Below are 27559 nucleotides of genomic sequence, written 5' to 3'. Positions count from 1 at the left end.
AACTAAGATCCAATGGAAGGAGACTGTGAAAGAAGCTGTCCTCGAAACCTGGAAGCTGAGAAGCTATGCAGAAATGGGAAGCAAAACATCACTGAAGTACCTGCCCCCAGAGAAAGTAACTCCTGGTGAACCCCATCCGGTATGGCAGTCTTCCCTCGGGAATACGAAGCTGGTCAAGCGAGCCAAAACGCGTGCCAAACTGCTTACTGGCACATACACGCTACAAGGTAACCTGGCCCAATTCAACCAAAATGCAGTTGACCCTACGTGCAAAGTGTGTAATAAGAAGCCTGAAGATCGAGCCCACTTCTTAGCATCGTGCAGAGTCTCCGATGATCTACGTAACAACCTCCTGGCAAGCATGACAGAGATCACAAAGGACACTGTACTGGAAGAGGAGATCGCGACTGCATGGAAGTCTGAGAGCACCCGGGCTATGCTCATGCTAAACCCTCAACAAGCACCCTTCATCACATCTATGGCAATCTCCAAGGAAGACTGGAATACCATTGAGAGGACGGTGTCAACAACATGCCATCTTATGCACATTAGGCGGTGGAACGCCCTACTGGCCCTCATGCCCGATAGGGATAAATATAAAGCTTCCACCACCGTATTCAAGTGTTAGCACAAGCCAGGTGAGCTTGTGTTTTTTAGATTTTTTAACTGTACTGTATTATATTGTTATCCAGCGTTCTTCAAGCCAGCATAACATGATGCCACACATGCCGGTTCGACATAAAGGTAACACTGTGTATGTAAAGGCCTCATACTAGCTCCTTGAACTGATTGACACTGCTGGAGTACCAGTAAGGCAGGTGCCATATACGGAGCTAGGGTACGTATGTATATAATGTTTGGAAATGATACTTTGCTGGATGAACACTGCTGGTGCACTGTTTTTATGTGAGTTTACTGCCGCATCACAGTTTCTTCTGTTATATTATTTTTGATTGCATGACTTTTGAGTGTTTAATGCGCCTGCACGCTTAATGTCAGGCGCTGGAGCAGCTAATAAGACAAGTGCCATATATGGAACTATGTTGGTGCCAATTTAGGCTTTTAAGCATTTTAGTGAGGTGCGCCCTAAATTCAGTAAGCGATCTAAATTTAGCTTTTCTCTGGACTTGCGCAGAAGTCGTGTAAACAATCAGACAGACAAAATGGCGGAAAGTTACCCGTGGTAATTACAATTTGTTCTACCACTGAATACACTAAATCACTAAAATCAGACTAAATAGATATCTAACAGTATTGTGAATTATCAACGAGTATTAAAGAGATATTAAAGAATTGGTTTGTAAGTGAAAACTGTGTTTGGTGCGTATGTTCAACGAATCCCAGGTTACATTCTGCAAAGTAGGGATCGATCTGTCTCAAATAGGCCAAGAGTTCGTTCGTCAGGGCGAAGTTTTGGTAAAGACCCTACATTAAGTAGAACAAATGATAAATGTTTTAAGTTGAACAAAGGTTTATGACATGCTATAAGGTTCATAAGTTGAACCATTGTCATAAAATAGAACAGGTATTGCCGTGAAAGTCGCAAATTGGCGTAGATTTATGGCAAATAAACAAGGTTCTATTTATAGAGCAGTGCAGTGTCGAAAGTGACAACGCACAGTGCAATACGCCTGTGTGTGTATACTGTATTGCAAGCTTTTCTGTGATATCAATCAGGGCTGTACAGCAATCGGTACATGTACATGTGTATAGCAAATAAGCTTATAGAAATACAGTACATCTGTAAACAAGCTAAAAGTTATTTCAGGGCTATTCACATGACAGTGCATCAGTGTATAGCATACACGCTAAAATAAATAAATCAGGGCTAAAACAGTCATGTGACCGTGTTTCTCATGTCTGTTCGGCAAACATATTTAAATGAAAATCGAAGCTCTACAGTGCATCCTGTTCAGCAAGCATATTGAGGCTCTACAGTGTTTTGTGTGCGTAAACTCTGTATAGCAAATAAATTATTTGTGCAAGCTTATAAATAAAGCAAAAATTAAGATTCGGTGTGCATCTCACATATCGCATCTGCATAGCACGCCGCAAATTTGCGCGTAATAACGCATACATACTTGCAGACATACTCCTATTGATTTTAGGATTTTAAGGCAAATATACAAGCACGACAGACGCTTTCTTGATTTCGAGCATAAATCAAGGCTTTTTGGCTAAAAATATTTGCGTGCTTTGGCGAAAATAGGCCTACATCGGTAGGATTCGGTACAAACTGTGTACAATAAATCAATCGCAATCGCATAAGAATCGTGTGTAAATAAATGCGATTATAAGCCACACCCATAGCATGTGTGTCAAAGCTACAATTGAGGAGCTTATTTAAGCAAAATTAAGTTCCGGTGCTTCTCGCATATATTGCATCAGCATAGCACGCCGCAAATTTGCGCGTAACAATAAGACGCGTCCCTTTCTTGATTTTAGGGCGGTAACGAATCAAGGCATACGTACACGCATACAAAATATATACTTGATTTTAGGGTGCATGCAATAGTTATACCCCTTTCTTGATTTAAGGGCGATATTCGAATCAAGGCATACTTACATGCAATACTTACCCCTTTCTTGATTTAAGGGCGAACTCGAATCAAGGTCAATATACATGCATGACATACTCTTTCTTGATTTCAGAATAAATCAAGGCTTTTCGCAAAAATACTAGCGTGCTTTAGCGAAAATAAATTTGTGTCGAAATTGTGTGTAAACAAACATTGCATAATAAGCCACACATATCGCAAGTGTGACAAAGCTACAATTGAGGGCTCCCTTCATCCAACAAATAGATTGAAATAAAGTTGAGGCACAAAGGAGTAATAAAATGAGTAATAAAAGTACAAGTTCTGCTCAAAGGAGTAGTAAGAGGTCATCCAGTACTGGATTATCCAATGGGGCAGAGTTAGCCCTCCTTGAGGCAGCCACCCGAAAAGCGGAGCTGCAATGCCGCGCCAAAGCGCTCAAATTAAAACAATCTCTGGAAAAAGAAGAGTTTGAGTTGCAGGCAACTTGTGAGGCAAGAGCAAAAGATTTGCAACAAAAGAGGGAGCTGCTAGCCATGGAGACAGAAATAAATGTCGAGGAAGCAAAAATAGCTACATTAGAGAAATACGATGACGAATCAAAGAGCAGACGAAGCAGGTCGTTATCAGAAGGGCTTCCACAAATTTTAATTGACGATAAAGTTTCTGTGAGTCGTTGGTTAGAAGATACCAAAGAAATTCAAGGCGCTACAGGCCCAAATCCATGGGAAAGTCCCAGTGACAATACAACAAAGTTGGATATTGCAAAAGAGCAAGTCAACATGATCTCTGAGGTGCACTGTGATGTACAGCAACCAAAGAAACAGTTGTCTACCAGTAGTCCAGTGCAAATTGACGCCCCCCCACAAAATGACGCCGGTCAATTGCTGTCAACAGAAGCGCCGGTGAATATGGGAAAATTGTCAATTAGTAGTCCATTGCTAATCAGTATACCACCACAATATGACACAGGTCTATTGTCAGCCATAGCAGCACCGGTGCATACAGACAGAGATCAGTCAAAAGAGATTAAAACTCCAGCCAGACAATTCAGTCCGGACAATGACATGAAACAACAGCTTACAAATCCATCCGTATTCATGAATTCTAGCATGGGTCAAGCTCAACCCATAAGTACGATGGTGACACAGAGTGTAAACAAAGAGAGTTTACAACAAAGGGATCCAGCCAATAGTGACCTTGGCAAGTTAACGCAATTGCTCATCACACAACAAGTTCGAGCACAACTGCCAGCGCAGAAGATCCAAGTATTTAGCGGAGATCCGTTAAAATTCACCACATTCATGAAAGCCTTTGAATACGGAGTAGAGGACAAAATTTTAGATGGTAGAGACAGAATCAATTACTTATGGCAATACACCGCAGGTGAACCAAAGAGCCTAGTGAACAGCTGCCTGTATTACACAGATGCAAATGAAGGATACAGCAAAGGCGAAACAGCTACTTACCCAACGGTTTGGAGACAGCCACAAAATTGCTCAAGCTGTTTTGAAGAAAGCAAAGGAATGGCCAGATGTCAAGGAACAGGCTAGTTGCCTTAATGAATTTTCATTATTCTTGCTAGAATGCCACAATATGATGCAAGCTAACAGTCCCTTGAAAGAACTGGACAACACCAGTAGCCTGCAGCTGTTGGTTGGTAAACTACCGTATAGGCTCAAGAACTTGTGGAGAGCCAAGGTGTATGATATTCAGGAAGAAAAACTGAGAACCGTTGGCTTCAAAGACTTGGTTGACTTTGTGAGTCGCCACGCACAGATTGTCGCAAATCCAGCCTTTGGTACGATTAGCAGCGACACCAAGAGTAATAGCAGAAGTCAACAATATGACAATAAGCCGAAGCCAAGAACTTCAAGTTTTGTCACCAGTGCACTAAGTGAAGAGGAATTGCCTCAAAAACAGTGTCTTCACTGTGATACTTCAACACATACACTGGAAGTATGCAGGGTGGTCCAGAAGAAACCATACGATGAAAGGGTGGCTACTCTGCGGAAACTGGGCATGTGTTTTGGCTGTGTCAAGAAAGGATCTCACTTTGTCAGAGACTGTACAAAAAGAGTCAAATGCATCACTTGCAAAGGCAGACATCCAACAGTTTTGCACCGTAAACGAGGCGAAAGAGACCCCCAGAAGTCAGAAGTAGAGGTATCAACCACATGTGGTTTAACTGGGGCAGGATGCATGGCATCGGTGTTATCTGTGGTACCGGTTACTGTACTATCAAGAGACACAGGCAAAAAAGTCAAGACATATACTCTGCTGGACAGCAAGAGCACGGCTGTATTCTGCTCCAAGAATCTTAAGAGTAAATTGGCTATGAAAGGAACAAAGACAAAGATCAAGGTCCGAACCATCAATGGAGACAAAGATGTCGACACATACAAGTTATCAGGTTTGGAAGTAACAGATGCTGATGGTAAAATCAACATTGAATTATCTGTTGTTTACACCCAGGACTCCATACCAGTCAAGGTGGAAGATATGGTCTCCAAAGAAGATCTGACTCCATGGTCATATTTGCAAGAAATAACAGTACCCGAGTTGCAGAAAGGGCAAAGAGTCGACCTGCTCATTGGGAATAATGTCCCAAGAGCATTGGAACCACTGGAAGTCATCCAGAGTCAACATAACGGTCCATACGCATGTAGATCAGCATTAGGCTGGGAGATACATGGGCTTACAAAGTCAAGAGCTACATCAACAAGTATGGCTTCTGTACATAGAATCTCTGTTGAGGACTTGCATAATGAGTTGGCCGATCCGTACAACCATGATATTAATAAGCGGACGATAGAAGACAGACCGCAAAATTCAATAGGTGACAACATGGTGGTAAAGTCGATTCATTTAAAGGACGGCGACTGTCAGATGAAGCTGCCACTTAGTAACCAGGAAGTGACAGTCCCAAGCAACAAGCCAATGGCAGAAAGCAGGATCTCACACCTGAAGAGAAAATCCCAAAGAAAACCACAGGTCGGGGAAGAATACAACAGAGCCATAAGAGAAGGTTCTTCACCCACACAATGGCAACATGTTGACAAAGCACAGAACCCGGCTGATGAATGCTCGCGGGCTCAAACAGTAAAAATTGCCTCAGCAACAGTAGATGGCCTAGAGATCCAGAATTTCTATGGCAGAAGAAGACTGAAAAGCCAAGTCAACCATGTAACAGTGATGAGAAGCAACTGGATAATAATCCAGAAGTCAAGGCATCCATTAACGCCATTCAAGTAGAGAAACATGAAGATCCTATTGACAAACTATATATACTGCGACATTATTCCAAGTGGAATTCCTTAAAGAGAGCGGTTGCATACCTACTGAGACTCAAAAGAATACTGCTGCAAAAGGCTAAAAAGAAAAACAATGCAGCTGCCAAATGTGACAAAGAAGAAACCCAACCTAGACAATCCTTAGAACCAACTCGAGAGTCCCACCTGTCAGCGGAGAATCTCCAAGAAGCAGAAGAAGCAATTGTTCGCTACATCCAGCAAGAAGCATTTGCTAAGGAGATCAGCACTCTGAAAGCTACACCAGATCAGAAGATCATGTGTAAGAAGAGACAGAAAGTAGGTTCCTTAGACAACCTGGATCCTATGATACATGATGGGATACTACGAGTTGGCAGAAGACTCCGCAACGCTCCTATACTAGATCGTGTGAAGCACCCAATGATTCTACCAAAGAACCACCATGTTTCAAACCTGATTATAAGGCACACCCATGAACGTGTTAACCATCAGGGCAGAAACCATGTGTTAGCAGAACTGAGGCAAAGATTCTGGATAATCAATGCGAGTGCAGCAGTGAGAAAATTAGGGAAGCAGTGTGTAACATGCTGCAAATACCAAACCAGAAATGTGGTGTTAATGGCAGACAACCAAGCGCCACGCAAATCATGGACCCCAGGCTGCATTCAAGAAACAAACCCAGACAAGAATAAACTTGTCGGCAGCACCAAGATCAAGACACAAACCACAGAACTTATGAGACCAGTCACAAAACTTTGTGTACTGCTTGTGCAAGATAGCCCATTGCAAGGGCCCAAGGACATGAACTAAAAAGACATGGCGATCTGGGACACCAACTGGAAGTTTACTTTTAGTTGATGGGGGTACTGGAAACCCCAAGTCAGACGAAAAACAACACTGACTTTAAGGGCCTTGAGCCCATCCAGCCATCCAGTCATCATTGTGTACCTACCAGTGTGAACCTACCAGTGTGGGGTGAGTGTGAACCTACCAGTGTGAACCTACCAGTGTGGGGTGAGTGTGTACCTACCAATGTGAACTACGAGAACCATGAAGACGTGCAGATGTTGGAGCCGTGGAAGTTTCGACTGCTGATCAACATGGTGCAGGTTTGCAGACAGCAGTCTACCATGTTGACTGTTGTGTTGTGGCGAGCAAAGTGAACTTGAAACTTTCATTTATAACCACTGAGGAAGTTTCCAGCACCTAGGATTTGCACTGTGAAAATTATGCTGACAAATGTGGTAAAATGATAATTTGCCAGGTAAAGTGAAATCCTGATATGCAGCCGCCCTTGTTGGGTTTCCTTAGGATGTCAAAAGGGATTGTTTTGTTCTGAGTTAGGCCTTTTTGTCATATTTCATTTGCCCTTGGCATAGCATATCATATTTCATTTTACTTCGCAATAAGTCGCTTAAATTTGAGATAGTGGACAATTTCAGCAGCTTGGTGTGAACTTCAACTACAGGTACGCGACAACATGTACATAGCCACTGATCAACTTGGACATTTGCTTGAATAGCTGGTTACAAACATTGGAAATGAGAGACAGTAAATGCATCATCTTAGAGCCAGCATAATTCATGTGAAATTTGGTTTTTATAGCTCATTGGATTGAGCCTGCTACTTTCAAAAATTGCCACACATCGCACGCGTCACGCCGTAGTTAATTTCACACAGTCAGTGCTCCAGTCAACAGATTGAACTGTTTACATGTATTGAACACTTGGATGGACATTAGAAATCTGAAAATAAGTTGTATAAAGACAGCTTTAAATTTCAGCCTACTGACATTTATGATTGAGAAATTGTTGAATTTAAATTAGTCCAATTTTGGACAATTCTATCAGAGTTCAACTAAACTAATCTTTTTTGGTTTAAATTGAGCTTCACAGTGTGATATGGTAAACATTTGGGTTTCATTTCTGGCAAAATTAATTGTCAAATCTTCTGTGCATTTTGCACTGTTTTTGTTTGTGAAATGTTTCATTCATTTGCTGTGGAAAGTTTACTGAATCACACCATGAAGTATCTTTATCAGAACAATCAGGATTTTAGAAATCTAGCTTCATATTCTGGTTTACTCCGGTCTTTGAACTAGATCATTTATTTATCATTTATAGGATCTGCATGATTATAATTAACAGATCATGTTGGTAATGCTTGTTATTGCCTCATTAGATTAGAAGTGCTTCTTTAGGTTTATAACATTTCCCATGTGCACTTGAGGCTTGAGTAAATTTACATGTATATTTACATACAGCTTCTCCATGTGACTTGGTATATTTGCCGGGCTCTTGTTTGCCCTGCCAATTGTTTCATCCCAATTGCTCAGTGCATTTTGCACTGTTCTTGTTTTGGTCATTGTTTTTGAATATTTACCAGATCTCATGGTGAAGTGCTTTGTTTACAAATAAGTAAAGTCAACAATTTGCACAAAATATTGTACTTTTGAGGTTTGGCTATATTTAGCCTAAGGTATTTTCAATTGTTCAGTTTTAAATTTAAACCTGCTCAAAGGACCAAGTTATATTGAGTTGGATGATTTGGATATCATCATCATATGAACTGTGAAAGGACACTATATAGTATGACTGCTTACAATGCAGCTTTCAAAGTAGCGATGCTACTCCACTGGTCTTTAAAGAACCAGAACAGTCTATGAAAGAAGGACAACTTGACACACAGCAGAGTTAATCTTCATGAAAGGTTTCTTTATTGTGCATTCACCTGCATACAGATGTGTGCTATTTACATGAAGTGTTGTCAAATTATGTTTGCGTTATATTTAGTAATCCGCCAGATCACATTTTAGTTTTGGTCACTTCGTTTCACATTGTTTGATATTTTGGAGTGAATTTACAAGGTGTCCGTTTCTAAATTGGGCACTCAATTGTTGTCAGTCAATTTAGGAGTAATTGAAAGCGCAGCGTTCAATTAGGGGCCGGAATGTTGGTGCCAATTTAGGCTTTTAAGCATTTTAGTGAGGTGCGCCCTAAATTCAGTAAGCGATCTAAATTTAGCTTTTCTCTGGACTTGCGCAGAAGTCATGTAAACAATCAGACAGACAAAATGGCGGAAAGTTACCCGTGGTAATTACAATTTGTTCTACCACTGAATACACTAAATCACTAAAATCAGACTAAATAGATATCTAACAGTATTGTGAATTATCAACGAGTATTAAAGAGATATTAAAGAATTGGTTTGTAAGTGAAAACTGTGTTTGAATGCGTATGTTCAGCGAATCCCAGGTTACATTCTGCAAAGTAGGGATCGATCTGTCTCAAATAGGCCAAGAGTTCGTTCGTCAGGGCGAAGTTTTGGTAAAGACCCTACAAACTATGGTATGGTATGTACGGAAATATTGTTTGGAAATGACACATTGCTGAACGAACACTGCTGCTGTACTGATTATATGTGAATTTGCTGCCACATCACAGTTTTTCCTCTGTTTATATTATTTGATCGCATGACATTTTGACTGTTTGATGCCTGCACGCTAATGACATTTGCTGGACCATGTAATAAGACATGTGCCATATATATGGAACTATGGTATGGTACGTATGGAAATAATGTTGGGAAATAACACTGGGCTGAACGAACACTGCTGCCGCACTGATTATGTGAATGTACTGGCACATCACAGTTTTCTTCTGTTTATATTATTTTGATTGCATGACATTTTGCTGCCTGCACGCTTAATACTGACTTTCGCTTACTGCATGTTTGTGATCCCTGCACGCTTTATTGACATTTGCTTTAATAATTGTATTTGGGGATATGGTGCCCAGGATAACTATACCTGAATCCAGTGCTATACTTATGACACTGCCCGTCCACCTGCTGATGGCATGACCGTAGACTCATGCCTGTTGACTCTATGATTGCTTGTAGCCTGCACGCTCCTGACATTTGTTCTGATAATGCACGATTATGATGCCTGTACACCACTTGACAGTTAAACCTGCTTCGCCTGCTCCTCTCAACCTAACCCATCTTATAAATGTATGTCTGATTGATTACAGATGCCAACCTGCCTGAGATACCTGCCTGTGTAGTGGGGATCGCTCTTCAACTACGTCCAGGGATCCGCGGAAGAGATCCTTCCGCCTGAACTTTCTGCTGCCAGTATACCTGACCCTCGTACTAACTTTTGTGTGTGTGTGTGTGCAAACTAGTGATAAATGTGATATAAGTATTCGTCAAGTGAACTATTATAGTGACTATTTTGTGATTGTGAATAAGTGTACCTGTTGAACATAAATCTACTCTTCGGAGGTGCTCCTATTGAAAGGAGGAATATCCAACAACAACAACAACAACAACATGCCATGTTTCCGCGGTATGGGGAGCTATGTGAGGCCCCGGATATCAAGAAAGGACGCACCGTTTTGCGCATGCGCATAGTAGTGATTTCCCGACTTTGCGCATGCTCATTTCAGTGATATCTCGACTTTGCGCACGTAATTAATTAAGATGCGCATTTGAGCGAATTCCCTAGTTTGCGCTTGGCCGAATTTCCGATTTTGAGCAGCGTGCGCAAACTGGGAATTTCTTTGATATGCGCATGCTCAAACAGCCAATTTCCGAGTTTGAGCAGCCTGCCTAAACTAGGAATTTCCTTGAAATGAGCATGAACGTATGGAGCGAAGTCAACACGTAAAACTAAATTGCATCATGATGGGATGATTACGGACGCGGACGGTACAACTGTCAAAACGGAGGAAATTATTGCTCTGAAGATTTAATTTTGCTTTCTATCATCAGAATTGTATATTATTATTATTATTATTATTATTATTATTAGTGTTATTATTATTATTATTATTTATTATTATTATTATTATTATTATTATTATTATTATTATTATTATTATTATTATTATTATTATTATTATTATTATTGTTATTATTTTTATTATTCTTATTATTCTTCTTATTAGGCCTATTATTATTATATTATTATTATTATTATTATTATTAGTGTTATTAATATTATTATAAATATACTGTGGTTTTATTATTGATATTAGCCGGACTATTTGTATTATAATAAAAGTCACATTGGAGAATTTAATTTGTTTATAGGGCCTATTATTATTCTCTTTCTTCTAATTATGTATTTATAATGTATCTGTTATCTATTTATAGGCTGTTTATTTATTTATTATCATAACATATTTTATCATTTATTGATTTATTATTATTTACTTAGTTGTTCATCTAACAAAATTAGTACCATTTTGGGGGACTATATTGGTTATAATAATAAAATAATGATAAACGATACAGGAAAGGATATCATAACAATTGTCCACTTGACAAGGTGATTAGCGCAATGTCACGTTATATAATAGGAACAATAGCTGAATGGCTAGGATATTGAATTCTTTGGTATTAATCATTGACTGGTGTGCTATTATTAATCAATGGAATCTGTATAATATATATAAAATCAATGGATTCTAGAATATAACCAGATTCTTATCATTGATAATTTTTTTTTAAATCAGCCATCTTTCATTTCTATGAAAATGTTTAATAAATCATAGACAGTAACACGGTAACACCATGGCTGTCGAAAGATTTAAAAAAAGTTTAAAATGAAATCACACTTCTAAGCCCCTATATCACTAAACTTGAATGTTTAACATGTTTGAGTATATTGAGGGATAGTGCTTATAGCACTAAGAAAAAAAAAGAAGGAAGGAAGGAAATAAGGAAGAAAGAAACTTGCGGAATAAAAAAAAAGATGGGTTCCCTGCCCTGTCCATTCAGTCTTATATGCCGATTTTAGATGAAAAGAAAGGAAACAAACGAATCCGCCCTTCAAAATATAATAATTAGCCCGATTTTAGATGAAAAGAAAGGAAACAAACGAATCCGCCCTTCAAAATATAATAATTAGCCCGATTTTAGATGAAAAGAAAGGAAACAAACGAATCCGCCCTTGAGAATATAATTAGTCCGATTTTAGATGAAAAGAAAGGAAGAAAAACAAATGAAAGAAAGAAAATCAGTTCAAAACTGTTTAATATTTATACAATAACTCATAACATCCATGCTAAAAAGACAAAACAATGTTTTGTTATAACATATGGAATAAAATTAAAAGAAAGTCACTGAAAGAGAAAAAACAAATAAGAAAGAAATATAATTTTCTAATTTGCAAATTTGATAGTATATTGAGGGATAGTGTTTAGAAAGAACGAAAAAACACGCGAAAAAAGACAAAGCAATGTTTTGTCAAAAATGTGGAATAAAATTAAAAGAAAGTCACTGAGAGAGAGAAAACAAATAAGAAAGAAATATAATTTAATTTTCTAATTTGAAAAAGAAAGTCACCCCTTTACAAAGATGTTAATTAATTATCTAATTAAAGGATGCTATTATACAGTCTACAGCCTGACCATGCACACGGCATAAAACTACCAACTTCTGTGCTTCCAAATCTGGGTATTTGATATACCCAGATATGGAAGACCTATGTGGGCGCGTGAACAGGAAAAATAATGAGTTATGAAGTTTAAAATGAAATATATATATTATCACTAAACGCATTATATAATGCAATCACTTTGTTAACATGTTTGAATGCTGAACATGTTTGAGTATATTGAAGAATATAGTATTTAGAAAGAAAGGAAAAAAAACACCAAAAAGACAAAGCAATGTTTTGTTAAAAATGTGGACTAAAAGTAAAAGAAAGTCACTGAAAGAGAGAAAACAAATAAGAAAGAAATATATTTTATTTTTTAATTTGAAAAATAAAGTCATCCCCTTATGGATGCTATTATAGGGCATGCAGTCTACAGCCTGGCCATGCACTTCTATGCTTCCAAATCTGGGTATTTGATATACCCAGATATGGAAGACATATATGTGAGAGCGTGAACAGGAAAAATAACGAGTTATATGATGTTTAAAATTAAATATATCGCTAAACACATTATTGCAATCACTTTTTTAACATGTTTAAATGTTGAACATGTTTGAGTATATTGAGGGGTAGTGTAGAAAGAAAGAAAGAAAGAAAGAAAGAAAGAAAGAAAGAAAGAAAGAAAGAAAGAAAGAAAGAAAGAAAGAAAGAAGAAGAAAGAAAGAAAGAAAGAAAGAAAGAAAGAAAGAAAGAAAGAAAGAAAGAAAGAAAGAAAGAAAGAAAGAAAGAAAGAAAGAAAGAAAAAAAAAAAAGAAAAAAAGAAAAAAAAAAAAGAGATTTGAAAAAGAAAGTCATCCCTTTACAAAGATCTTAATTAATTATCTAATTAAAGGATGCTATTATACAGTCTACAGCCTGACCATCCACACGGCATAAAACGACCAACTTCTGTGCTTCCAAATCTGGGTATTTGATATACCCAGATATGGAAGACCTATATGTAGCGTGAACAGGAAAAATAACGAGTTATGAAGTTTAAAATGAAATATATATTATCACTATAACGCATTAGGCCTATATAATGCAATCACTTTGTAAACATGTTTGAATGCTGAACATGTTGGATGGAGTATAGGGATAGTATTTAGAAAGAATGAAAAAAAACACGCCAAAAATTTTCCACCTAGTCGAATTTGGAAGACATTTGCATACCCTACTCGAATTAACTTTCAAACATTCCTCTTTGAAAAATGTATACGGGTCTGTAGGAAGCGGCCATATAATTATTTCCAATTTGCATGCAATGCAAGAATAAGAATTAATATACGAAACTAACTATAAATTGGACACAGGTGACAAATGGAGCAGAAACTGTGTCAAATTATGTCAATCACTGATTATATCTTGTCTCAGTTAGATTGTACCCTTTTTCATAAATAAGTACGTGATTAATATTATAATAAATATAGGTGTGGTGTTTGCTAGAAATCAGTAATTTGCAAAGAAAAAAGACAATCAGGGGGTTAGCGACCTTTAATTTATGCAAAATTTACCATTAATGGCCAAGTTGACCTTCCGTTTTAAACTTGCGGCTAATCACGGCGTATTATACAATTGTATGACTTACCGAAATATGTTAATAGGCCCTTTAATCAACATCAGCATTGATTTGACAATGATTGACAGACGAGATACAGATTAATTATACAGCATAATTATAAATCATATATGTCAATCATTTGCATAGGCCTATCGTGATTTGGGTTTTACTTTTTTTATAGGCCTCATGAAAGAAATAAAGAAAGAACATTATAAATATTTGAACTTGACAATCTTATAAAAATTGTGATTTGACCATATAGGCCTAAATGATCATGATAATTATGTGCATTTTAAAAAGAAAATAAACCAATTTTCCAAATCTGGGTGTGTGAAATACTTCAAGTATAATTATATTGGGGATAACACACTCGGCAGTCCACGCTTTATAATGCGTGCCGGTTCGCAATTCTGAAAATTGGTGAAAGCGTGGGGGTTTAAACTTTTTGGGTAAAAAGCGTGGACTGATATAAAGCGTGGGATTAAAATAAAAAGCGTGGGGCTTCTTCCAACTTACAGTATATTTTTATTGAATGATAAAATAATCATAGTTCCAAGAAAAATGACCAAAACTTGCACACTATGTCGCAAGATAAAATTCCATTTGATGCAGGCTCGCGCTTGTTTACGTGAATCCAGTGCAATGTACCTCCCCGGAAGCGCTGCCAAAACACCTACGTCATATGCAAATGTCCGATTTTCCATGACGTGTTATTTTTCTTTACATTGATCGATATATGAGTGACGCGTCATTAACATGCATAATTGATTGAGCAAAGCAGCACGGAAGAAGTAGGATATAGTCGCTGAACACAGCGTACGTCAAGTTTCATGACAAGAACAACATTTGAACACCATAAAAGTACAGTTATTCATTAAAATGCTTATTTTACAGTGCAGTAGTAGTTTTTCACATATAATTTGCATTGTTCACGTAATGTATCAATTAACTTATTGGAGAGAAAAACATCGGACTCGCACATGTGAAATAGGTGCAGAATTCGGGCGTACTTGATACTTGATCCAAATTGCGTGCGACTTTGTCAGTTTACAAATAGCGGAAAAAGCATAAAGTGGTGGGGGTCAAGAATTTTCAGTATAAAGGGTGCCTCAGTAAAAAGCGTGGGGGTCAGGAATTTTCAGTATAAAGGGTGCCTCAATAAAAAGGGTGGGGGTAAAATAAAAAGGGTGGGAGTCAAACCCCACTGCCGAGTATGGATAAAGGGAAAAACAGAGTGCACGAAAGACGATAGAAACGCAGAAAGAAAAAGAAAGAAGAAAAGGGTTGTTTAAGTTGTTATGGTGAGACGGTCATGTTTTGTAATATGACATTTACAGTGAGCTCTAAATCGTTATCATAATGGCATTATTATAAAGTCTCAAATTTATTTTCGACATTCTGCGCTTAAATACTTCAAAGTCCATTAATGATGTAGGCCTAGATTGCTTATGTGCGTGTTTAGTATTTGTTTGGCGGGTGTGTGGTGAGTGTGTGGTGAGTGTACAACAGGGGTGTGCTGGTTAGTTTATGTGATGAGACGCTTTTGTGATGCTTTATATGGTGAGCTCAAAACGCATTTTTCCGCATTCTGCGCTCAACATCTATAATACCGTGTGTATGTTTGTAGATTGGGTGGGGTGTGTGGGGGTTGTGTAAGGCGGATGGGTGTGTATTTTGTATTGTAGTTTTGATATGATAAGCCTTGGAATTTGGTGGTAGGGCCTATATGCAAACCCAGAAAGAACCATACCTAGATAGGGAAGACCGGAAGACCTATTATGTGTGGCGTGAACAGGAAAAATAACGAATTCTGGAGTTTAAAATAAAATCAAAACCGGCCCTATATCACTAAACACGTTATTGTCGATCAATTCAGTAAACATAATTAAATGCTAAACAAGAAAGATTTCCCTGTCTATTCCGGTGATTCCAACCATTAAGTTGGCCGATTCCATGTGAAGCTTTGACATTTTTTAGACATAAATATGTCAAAAATCCGCATGAGGCAGTGTTGAAAAACATTAAAACGATCGTAGGCCTACATTTAATGACTTCATCTCTTGACCCAGGCTAATGACAGTTGCAAACCATTATCAAATTGAAGGAGAACAAGAAAGATAGAAAGAAAGAGAAATAGAAAGAAAAAAAAATAAATTTAAGAAAGAAAAACAGAAATTTAAGAAAGAAAGAAAGAAAAGAAATTAAAAAAATAATCAAAGACAGAAATCAAAGAAATGAAGACCTTAAAGTCATAATGTACGATCTTATAATATGATTTGGTTCATTTTTTTCAAACCTGATTTTTTTTGCATATTTGTAATGTTTACACATGTCACAACTTTCACCTAAATGGAATCAGCCAAATTTGTTGTGTTTGTGGCCCAGTAGGTAAACAGAGCAAAGTTCGACATAAAGTCATAATTCAAGAAATTATGACTTTATGTCCATATAGAACTGCGTGTTAAGCGGCCAAAATAACAAGCAGTGTTTCTTTCACGTTACCTCGTTGTTTCAGCTCAAAATGGACAGAAACCATTCCCAATCATTATTACTAGTATTATTTCAGTATTTTGAGTACATAATGACAAATTTAAAATTTGAAGGAAATCGTACATTAAGCCTTTAATATGGAAAGAAACTTAAGAAAGAAGGACACTCGAGGAAAGAATTGGAGGATTTGAGCTTTTCACCAAATGACCCTGCATGTACGTACTAGGCTATAGGCTAGGCCTAATAATATATCGAGCTGTAACCCATGGCCGGGGAACTCATCACAGTGCGAGGAGGAGATGGTCCAGAACGCCGATGTAACCTGTCAATCTTAATTATGTCATGGCCCTGAAAAAACCCAAAATAGTATGTTTAGACCACAACTTTGTTCCAATAGGACTCACAGGAAAGGATATACTTATAGACTTTTAGCATTTCAAAATTTTTCACCAAATGACCCTATACTATACTACACTCCTCAAAAGATTTAAAGGATCAGATGAAAAATTATCAGCATTTTTGAAAACAAAGGATATGATGGATGATAATATTATTGATAATTGTGCTTGATCTTTCAAAAGGCAAAGTAGCATAGGGCCTAAAAGTAGGCCCTATAAGACTCGTGATCATGAGATGACACTCGCTAAGTAACTTCAGTAGGCCTACGTATGCGTTTTTCACACAAGCACGATCCGAAATTATGGTTATAATGATGCATCCTATCACACTAGCCTATACACAAATCGGATAATCCACTAAGTATTTTGAAATGAAATGCTCAAATAATATTAGTAATAAGTTAACTACAGATAATAACTCAAAAAAGCCTACATGACATATGACATTATCTCTATATTTCACTATCCAACATTTAGGCCTACCGGCTATTTCATCAAAAGACTCTATCATCAACCTGTAAACCTCGGCATGCATAGATGTAGGCATAGGCGGAGTGGGAATATTTGTGTGTAGGCCCAATATACTGGTCCCGGGATAGGGCCTATATATATGATATATCATTATCAAAATGAATCGATGCACGCAAACGGTACTGTTTCTTGTTTTGTTTTAAAAAAATTTGTTCTTAACAATTTGCCATTCGCACATAGTCTTTGAACGTCATTAGAGCTTTCAACATGGTTAAAATATACTAATTTATTTATTTATAAAAACGACTGCAAAAAGAGACTAGGTCGTGCGCAAACTAGGAAATTCCCATGAATGCGCAGATGCTCAAAACATCGATTTCCGAGTTTGAGCATGATGCATAAAACATAGATTTCGAGTTTGAGCATGATGCATAAACTCAGGAAATCCCAAAAGGACGCAGCTTTTAAGAGCTGCGCATATCAAGGAATTGCTGGGTTTGAGCAGCTTTGGGATGCGCAAACTCATGATATCACCATTTCCCGCATGCGCATTTTTCTGCGTAAACTCATGAAATACGGTACATTACATACATGGTATGGGGGCAACACTCAGATATCAGATACCGTATTATTGAGAAATGGCAACCCTGCTAAGAATACAGAATTCGGCAGTCGAAGCCGCTACCGGTGAATTATGGGCAAATTATAAAGGCATATTATCCGTGAAAAGAATAAACATATCTTCCACACTCTGGATTAATAGAGAGATATTCTACAGTTCATTGTTTTAACGTATATAATACAATGGTCTTACTTTTCAGTGAGGTCTTTTGGAGCCCCTCCAGAGTTCACAAGATTGGAAAGTTGTTGCTTTATGTTGGCCGCCATGACACTCGAGGATGTAGTAAAATAAAATCCACGAAAATTTATGCTAATTTATCACCATATTTTGATGATAATCTTGATAAAATATATAATACAAAAATATTTTAGGATTTTTTATGTGAAGTGTGAATCAAATAAGATTTATTACGGCTTTTAATAATATAATTTTTTGCAGATAAAAACTAATATTGGCTGAGGCTAATTGTGCTACCATTTTGGATGACTATTTTGGGATAGCGGACAATGGTGGGGCGCGTGATTTTGAACAAACGCCCGATGTGCTAGCCAAAATAAACGGTGAGATTTTCATATTTTGTGAATATATACCCCGATATATATGCATATATATACTTAGTATAAATTATGATCTCTCGGTCTGCCAAATGAAAATTTATTTCGTCCTCAAGTAGTTGAAAAAATCGCCCCAAATCTGGACCCATTTTCAGTCATTTCGCTATAGTTTTATGCCACGCAATGGGTTTTCAATACATGAATAGGCCATACTGTGTTTATGTGTACATAAATTATGTGAAACTAAATATCAGTTTATCGGGTTATAACTGCGAGAAAAGTATAGTTTATCATTGCCCCGTATGTTGCAGAGTTAGAAATTACTTAAAACTCTTCCACTCTATGAATTACATGTTCATGTGTTTACAGCTGAAAAATTTACACCAAAAATTTATTTGGACAAAATGAATTTACTGGATCATTCATGACATGGTATCATCATTCATCATCATGTCCATACCGCAGAATCATGGCATGTTGCGGGGGATCTATAACAGATACCGCATGAGCAAACTCAAAAATAGGGCATGCGTACACAACAAACAAGCAAAAGAAACTAAGTCTAAGTTGTCTTTGCGAGTATGATGAGTAAAAGAAACTTTGCGAGTATGATGAGTGTTGCGCCCAGGTCTAAATGCTGTACCAGCGTCAGCTGAATTCGAGTACGTGGGAGAGAGGGCACAGGTATAGAAAATTCCAATCTGTGACTGTGTTATAAAGCTAAAGGCCAAGGTATGTTGATAAACAGTAGAGAGCTTGCGAAATGAAGTTACTTTAACTTTAACGTCTAGAGGATTATAGAGGATTATGTATTCAAAACCACTCTGCCATTAAAAGCTATTAAAGCCGCTTGAAGTTAAAGTTAACGCCAGAATCTATAGTGTGCCGTAAATTATGATGAAAATACGTCATAATTAAAACCAGTGTCCGATTTACAAATTTTTTCCTACCTGCACTGGTGCATGTAGCCCAAAATTTCTACATGCACAGCAAAAAGTGTGCATGCACCAAAATTAAAGCAAACATAAAATCACATTGAATCACGATCATTGTTAGTTAAGCTTGTAATAATATTCCCAGCTCCACTGTCATTGTCATTTTTATGCCGATCACTCGCCGATTTCTTAGCCAAAACACTGGATGCTGTGGCTCCATCTGTTCTAGAACTAGTCGCCGACGAGGTGCACGATTTCCAGAATGATGCAAGTGTTTTTTGAGCTATTTCCTTTTTTGCTGGACATTATTATGATTATTTTTCGTACGTAGACAAATATTTCCCACGGTTTAAATTCCGGTTCTTTTTTTTTCAATGAAATGAAAATGACTGCTTCTACATGTGCGAGGGTATCGGGAATTGGTGGATGACGTCACATTACGCTAGCCCTCTAAGGGAAGTCATAGTCTCGGACCAGACTGTATGTGGCTATCTCGAATGTTCGTTAGGATCGACAAGTATCAGACCGACGCAAACTGGCTGTGTAGGAGACTAGGGAAGTCAATGAAAAAAAGTGACAGTTCTCACGTGATAGGGGTATCGGGAATTGTCAATTGCGTGATTTGCGCCAGCCCCTCCAGGCCTTCTAATGAAGTCAGGATGTTGCGCTAAAAATAGATTGGGTTTTTCCTAATCGGACTGACTGCTTGTTTACTTTTGTATATTGCCTTGTCATATCGCTAGCGCTAAAATCATACATGCACGCGTGCAGGCAGGTAGTGAAAAGCTGCATGCACAGAGGAAATGTTACATGCACTGGTGCAGGTATGCAGGTGGTAAATCGAACACTGATTAAAACAATGGTTTGCATATTTCCTCATAGATAGGCATGTTCACAAAATTTTCAAGTAGGATATTTCACATTGAAATTATTTTGTTTAAAAAGGTGATCATTTAACTTAAAAAATGAGGGGTCAACCATGTCTGTAGGTCTAAAATTAGCGAAGTTATGGGCAAATATCTGTTTTTAAAAAACTGCACTTTTCTGCGCCCATCGTTGACAATGCCTTACACTGACTTACTGTACAAAAAAGCATTTAATGCACCATTTTTTACCACGATGATCCATTTTACACAAAGGCGATTTTATTTTATGAAATCTAACTTTCACTGCATGCTGACTTCAGTATCAAGGATAAAGTACCAGCACTTTTTAGACTGCGTCGTCAAGTTTCTGGTGTCCAAATTTCAAATTTTTGTATCTCCCTATGGGGATTACACAGTTAAGCCATTGACTGTGAGCTACTGTGGACACAACTTTTTGGATTGAATGTCGCCCTCTATAATAAGCAATGTGGACATGTCTATCATAGACTACATAATTACCACTTATATGTATTGTCTATAGACCAATTATTGGAAATCTAATTTGGTTTGGGTAAAAAACATGCCACATGATGCTAAAAATTACTGATTGAATTAGATCAAAATAAATTTTGTTCCAAACGTCACACTTGATATATACATTTGTGTGTGCTCATGACGTACACCAAATCAGCTTGCGGAACCAAGTTTTTGGCTTGACTTCAACGCCAAGGGGATTAAGTTCCAGTAAAATGGACTGATTTTACGCGACCCAGCAGTGTAGTGAACTTCTGCGAATTGCAGCTACTGTGAACATTTTTTTACAACGTTGCGTGTCTTATAATTACACCTCTATATTTAACCAAATATGTTTGTACTGTTCAGGTATTTTTTCTATTTAATTATTATTTTATTCATTTAGGCCTACATTATGTACCCCAATTCAGCAGAAAGCTGGTCTAACATGTGCCACGCTATTATACGCATAGGCCTATGGGTATTGTATGTCAACCAAATTATTCATTATTAAAAGAGGAGGCCTATTTGTTACAAAAAATAAGAATGTCAGAAAAGGAGCATCCAGAAATATGTTGGTTGAAATTCAAAATTCTGGGAGTTTTTAAAGAACAAAATGAGGATCATTCGGGGAGATATATTTAATTCGATCAGAATGCAAAGAGGAGTCCTTGCCCTCCTAAAAGAAAACACCTGGCAACGCCACTGGGGAGTGGGAAAGTGAGGATAGATGAATAGATGGAGGGAGGGATGATATGGAGAGGTGGTGATGGTGGTGGGGGGGCTAGGGAGAGCAAACAGATAAAATGGGCTTGTGTCCTGATGGAAATATAAAATTGACAAAGCTGACGTTTACTGGAATAATAATTGAGCTTTTATTATAATAATCCGGGACAATAATAGGCATATCACAAGAATATTTAATTGAAACATGTTTAGAAGTATAATATTAGCGTATAGCTCATAACATAGGCCTAATTCCCATTGCATTGGTCATCGCCAAGAGATGTAATCCATGTTTATTCAAACTAAGCGCCTATTGTAATAAGTGTTACCAACAAACCACTTCAGCAAACAAAAGGGAGAAATTTGATGCAGTCGCTTTTACATACCCTTCTTTTGATCACCCATTGATACACTTCCCCTAGTTTAAACAACAAGACGCTGTTGGTACAGAAACCAATCTGACGTTCAAGCGTTGAAGTGAAGTTGAGCAAGAAATCGAATCAATATTTTTGAAGTTGCCGTTAAAGTTCCAGTAACTTCATTCCGCAAGCTCTCTAGTATCTTCGGATACAGAGTGTCACTCAGTCTGCATTTCATTTTCATTTCATTGTATCATGTGTATTGAGTCGGCAGCTTCAACTGTAAGTGTAACCAGTCGTACTCTCGCCAACTTACCCTGAAACCTAGGATTGAGTGCAGATATCAGAACCGGGGATGGCTCTGACACTTTAACGTGCGCAGGGATGAATCCTCCTGAACACGGGACCAACGGCTTTACGTGACTTCCGAATCACGGACGAAGCACATACACTACCTATATCTGCACGTGCTAAGCAGTGTATGGGGGCGAGAGAAAATTTGTCAATTAAATTCTGAAATTAAATTACTGAACTTAATTGAAGGATTCCCGACCATTTGTAGGAACTTTTTGGGAGGGAAGAGAATTTTCACCTAAGGCAAGCCAAGGCTCAAACCCTCGTCGATCGTATCTCCCGGTCGGCAGCGCAACGCCTTAACCACTCGGCCATCTCGCCTTCAGTGCAGTGATGAACGATGATTGGTCACTTGCAGGCATGTGATTTTTCCACGGATTCGCGGAAATCCGTGGATTTGAGACAAAATCCGACCCCCTGAGATCAATGTAAATCGGTTGAGACATTGGGGGGGGGGGTAGGGCCCCCTCTAAGCTCCTGAACATTGGCAAAGAGCATCTCGCTCTTTTTTAACGAACTTCTTGTTTCGGCCGTGTGCGCCGTGGTTGCCAAGTCGTAAGGCAAATACCTGCTGAAAAAAACACACAAAAATTTGCCCAATGTGTTTTTCCTGCGAACATGAATGAAAAAACTGCCGATTCATGAATTACTATTTTAAAAGTCGCCCAAAAAACGCTATTGTAATTTTACTAACGATTTCTATGATTGGTCCATTTTGACGTCACTTGCCGATATAAACCAATCACTGATAAGCTTGCATTCGGTCAACATTGTTCGCCATCTTTAATTTTGACAACTGATATTGCGTGATCGACAGGATTTGTTTATCGGTATCGAACCAAAATCAAGATGAAAACGCTTCAGAAAAATGACGCTTAACGTCGGCGTAGTTGATAAAGATCTAAAAACAAGTTCGCTGGAGCTGGCTGGATCACGAAGTGAAAGTAATACATGTTAAAGATGGTCGCGAATTGAGCTGTACGGTGGAGGAAAATGGTATCAAAAAAATTGCTGTCGCCGGTAAAGCTATATTGCTCACTGGGGGGGGGACATGATATCTTATGGATCCAAGGGAAGAATTGCTTTTTACGGACCATCTAGAAACCCTCTGTAATAAGTAATAAGTGAGGTTAAGTATTTTTCACTCACATTGTACTAAAAAGTGGTATTTTTTCATTCAAATTAAACATTTTGTCTTCATTTATGTGTCTTTTTTTCCTGTAAAATTGCTCTCCTGAGAGGGCCTCAATAGGGTTTTTACAGTGTAGAAGCCCTGGACCCCTGGCCGTGAGGGGTGAGAGCTTCACTCGCTACACTCGTTCCGCTTCGCAAGTTTCCTCCATTCTGAGAATTCCCTAATCACATGCCTGCACATGATGTAGGGAGGAGTCTGGTGGATTTTTGAATTTTTTATAAATCCCTCAATAAATTTGGTATCACTGTAAAGAGCATCGAAAAAGAAATGCAATGGCCAAAAATGAGCTCAATAGGCCAAGAAAAATATCAGAAGGTATCATAAAATTATTATAAAGCTGGAACAAAAATTAAGACCAGCACAATATCCTCCCCGGAAGCCCTTCCGTGATATGCAAATGTCCGATTTTTTCCATGACGTGTTACCATGTGTGGTAGTTAAGGTGGTTATGGAGGCATTATAAAAGTGCTCTAAACATGTTTTTAACAGATTAATTGAGTAGAGCAAAGTACACTGATCAATATGCCTTTTGTTTGGAGTCAATCGGACATTCGGTTTTCAAAATATATCAATTTATATTTTCTTTGTATCTTATTGTTTTTATCAATAATCAATAAAGTTAATGAGCTAAAATGACTGGAGCAGCTCATTAACATATAATTTTTGCCAATATTTTGCTAAAAATCCATGCATAAATGTTCAGGGTACTTTTATTTTGCATAATTTTGCCCTGAAACTTGGTCAAAGTGTTTCTATAATGTTCTAATGTATTATATTGACTAGCCGCCCCCTAATTTGCATATTTGCATAATTAATTAGCATTTATGCAAATTAGCTCATTAATTATGCAAATATGCAAATTTTATCGTAATCTGTGTAAATACGCCGGCGGTGTGTATTTTATTTCTATTTTTAATTTATGTTACAATGCTACGGCGACTTCACTTGAACATTTATGTTACATTGCATTTTATGTTACATGTACATAATTTCTGGACGGGCCGTAAATATTGGAGATCAAAGCTTTTATTTTCTTTCACATGTTTTCATTTTTCTGTGTGCATGAAAACCTCTGAACTGGTATGCAAAAATGAATAAATGCGCTCAAACTTAAAAATATGTGCAGTACGCGCAGAAACGCAGGTTAGCGTTCCCCCTGATTCAATGTGACATGTAAAGGCCAAATCAGGACATAAATTTGAACCCAGTGACCCTTCCATGGGTATCAGTGTTCGATTTACCTGGAATAGCATAGCAAAATGCTACTCACAATTTCGGAATTGCTACTCAAATCTGAAAGTGAGTAGCAGTTTTTGCTATACAAAAAAATATACGAAAATCGATCACTGGCCACTGCATTTGTCTACAAAACTTGCAAGAAGGGAGAAAAAAGATGATAGATATAGACTTTATGGCAGGAATTGAACCAGTTTGGTTCCGATCCATCCGCCTGTTTGTGTGGAGGGAGCGGAACCAAATTGGCTGCGGATAAACTACTTTGACCCATCTGTGTGAATATTGTAATTATAAGATACTTATGCGTACATGCCGCACAGGCTTGGGAGACAAACCTCTTTTTTTTGGACAGTGAAGGTACAAGAATTTTAATCTTGATTGTAATTATTTCTTTGAACAGGCTAGGCATGATATCACATTCAACAGGTGCTACTTAGTAAGTTTAGACCAAGCCTTAAGATTTCTGTTTTGTCAAGGAAGCCACCATCTCCACCAATCAGCTATGGCTAACAGTGAAAACAACCAGGAGACTGATATCACGGCTGGCATCCAAGCAGAACTTGACCACCTGATTGCCTCTGGAACAGCAGCTAACACCACAAGCGGAGTGGTTCTTACACACCCCACCGTCAAATCCAGTATGGCTAATAACGCCAATTCCAACAACACAGTGATGGCTGTGAATTCATTAAGTGCCCCAAATACTTTGCTGATACCCTCACAACAAGGGAACACACTTAGGACAATTGCTTCCAGTGCCAACATGCCTGCAGGGGCCACCCAGATAGTGACTATACCCCAAGGAGCGGCTGCTTCTAAAGTTGTCCAGAATCTGGCTAAAAGAAGCGTTACCTTCCAGCCAGGGACAGGTGGTAACCAAAGTAATAATAACCCGTAATCCTGTCACAAAACAACCCATCTCATCAGCAGCCACAATCTTGACTGCTACATCAACACAAGGGACACCGGCTGTGATAAGGACTGCAGATGGGAGGCAGCTGGTCTCGGCATCAGGCTCGCCTCTCAAATTTGTGACTGTCAGTTCCGGTGCAGGATTGCCGGGAAAGAATGTTGTCATTGCTTCCGCTCCGAGTAAAACAAACAAACTACCCATTGCTCCTTTGAAGAGCCCAACCAAGATGGTTACTATGAAGGCTGTTGGGTCAACGACACCAAAGAAGATTGCTCCAGCTCCGCAGCAGCTCATGATGAGTGTTGCAGGAAGTTCTCCCAAGAGTATTCTGGTATCAAGTACCTCGGGAGGAACAAGAACCATACAAATGGTGTCGGCATCTAATGTAAGTAACACTCAAATTGTTATTATTTTCAGTGTACAATTTTGAATGGTGAGGTTTTCCTGTTATAGTGGGAAATTAAAAACAACAAAAAATGGAGCTTGAACCACTCATTGGAGACAAAACAAATTCAGATCTGCACCTGCCATGTTCAAAATCTCAACCCTTCAGATTTAATTTTGATATATCACACACAAATTTGTACCCCTTCTAGGGTCTGATTTTCGGTAATTTTGTGCCCGGTACCAAGCGATTTTTCGGGCGGGTAACCGGGCACCGAAATTGCAAAAAAGGGTTTTTCGGTTTTGTAGTGTCCCTGGACCTAGACCTAAATGCTAGGATCATGGTTGACCTAAAAAAGAATTTAAAAAAATTAATTTTGCACATTGTTTTGTGTTTTAATCTGAAAATTGATACATAGTTTTCATGTCATACTCTATTAATGATATCAAAATGCATTCAAATTCAATGCATTTTGATATCATTAATAGAGTATGACATAAACACTATGTATCAATTTTCATATTAAAAACACAAAACAATGTGCAAAATTCAATTTTTTTTAAATTTTTTTTTTAGGTCAACCATGATCCTAGCATTTAGGTCTAGGTCCAGAGACACTACAAAACCGAAAAAAAACTTTGAAAAAGTGTGACTCACTCACACCCTTAACCCCTTCTGTGGACGACTACATGTACAAACCTATGCAATGTGCATTCAAGTTATCAAACTGACAAAGATGCCATAAAGAAACAAGTTGAATGTTCTGCCATTTGGTATCTCATTTTAGTGTCCAGCTCAACCATTCCTGCAATGTACATATACAATAGAGTGTATACAATAAACCAAACAGGATCATGGTTCAAATTTCAGCATTTTGGTTGAAGAAAAAAGTAGGGGGTTAATATAGTAGTTCTATTTTCTGGTATGTTTGGTTTTAATTGGTCCAACATGGTCAGAAATTTTCTTTTCATGATTTCACTATTTTTCATGATTTTTGCAATGTTCAGAATTCTGTTACCATGCATAAATGATGATGAAAAGATCAATCACCCACATGACCTTTATTTGTCAGACATGCATTTTGACTTCTTTGTGGGATTGTAATTTCTTTTTTTGAATAATTCAGCCTGGCTTTTTTTTATGTTCGTAGCTGGTGATATTATATGTTGAATTAGTGTTCATCCAACCAAATCACTTCTTTGACATAAGATTCAGGACTTATACAGTGTACAATTCTTTATATCAATTTTGTCATGTGTCATTCGTACATGTATTGCCGATTCATGATTTGTTGTTAACCTGATCTAGGTAAAAGGTTAATTGTTTACATGGGCTCCATTAACAGTGAATTCCAAAATGCAATACATGAACATGTACCAGTAATTTAAGGGGGTACTACACCCCTCGATAAATTTGTGTCTATTTTTGCATTTTTCTCAAAAACTAATAACACGGTGGTAACAAAATTTATGTATATTATAGGGGCAAGGAATGCAGTTACTACACTGGAATTTCAGTGACCCAAGACAATCGGTTCGTTATTTATGATAAGAAAAGAGGTACCGCTAGGATGTACCTCATTTTCTATCATATATACCGAACGACTTGTCTTGGGTCACTGAAATTTCAGTGTAGTATTTGGATTCTTTGCCCCAATAATATACATAACTTTTGTTACCAGTGTGTTATTATTTTTGAGAAAAATGCAAAAATAGTCACAATTTACCACAGGGTGTAGTACCCCTTAC

The 27559-nt window shown here is 37.9% G+C and overlaps 2 protein-coding genes across 2 annotated transcripts in view; one reads left to right on the top strand and one right to left on the bottom strand.

Moving 5' to 3' along the window:
- The window catches only part of LOC140171402 (COP9 signalosome complex subunit 4-like), a 43911-nt gene extending 25848 nt beyond the window's left edge, over positions 1–18063 (bottom strand). The window contains exon 1 of the mRNA XM_072194652.1: positions 17968–18063. Coding sequence (XP_072050753.1) covers positions 17968–18041 — 74 coding nt within the window. The 5' untranslated portion in view covers positions 18042–18063. The remainder of the gene's footprint in view (positions 1–17967) is intronic.
- A 178-nt stretch (positions 18064–18241) lies between these two features.
- The window catches only part of LOC140171401 (protein lin-54 homolog), a 29218-nt gene continuing 19900 nt past the window's right edge, over positions 18242–27559 (top strand). Inside the window, 3 exon segments of the mRNA XM_072194651.1 lie at positions 18242–18335; positions 24914–25360; positions 25362–25811. Coding sequence (XP_072050752.1) covers positions 25016–25360; positions 25362–25811 — 795 coding nt within the window. The 5' untranslated portion in view covers positions 18242–18335; positions 24914–25015.

This window comes from Amphiura filiformis, chromosome 15 (assembly GCF_039555335.1).
Source record: "Amphiura filiformis chromosome 15, Afil_fr2py, whole genome shotgun sequence".
Classification (NCBI taxonomy): domain Eukaryota; kingdom Metazoa; phylum Echinodermata; class Ophiuroidea; order Amphilepidida; family Amphiuridae; genus Amphiura; species Amphiura filiformis.
The sequence above is the reverse complement of the archived record's forward strand: the minus strand, read 5'-3'. Positions and strand labels throughout refer to the sequence as shown.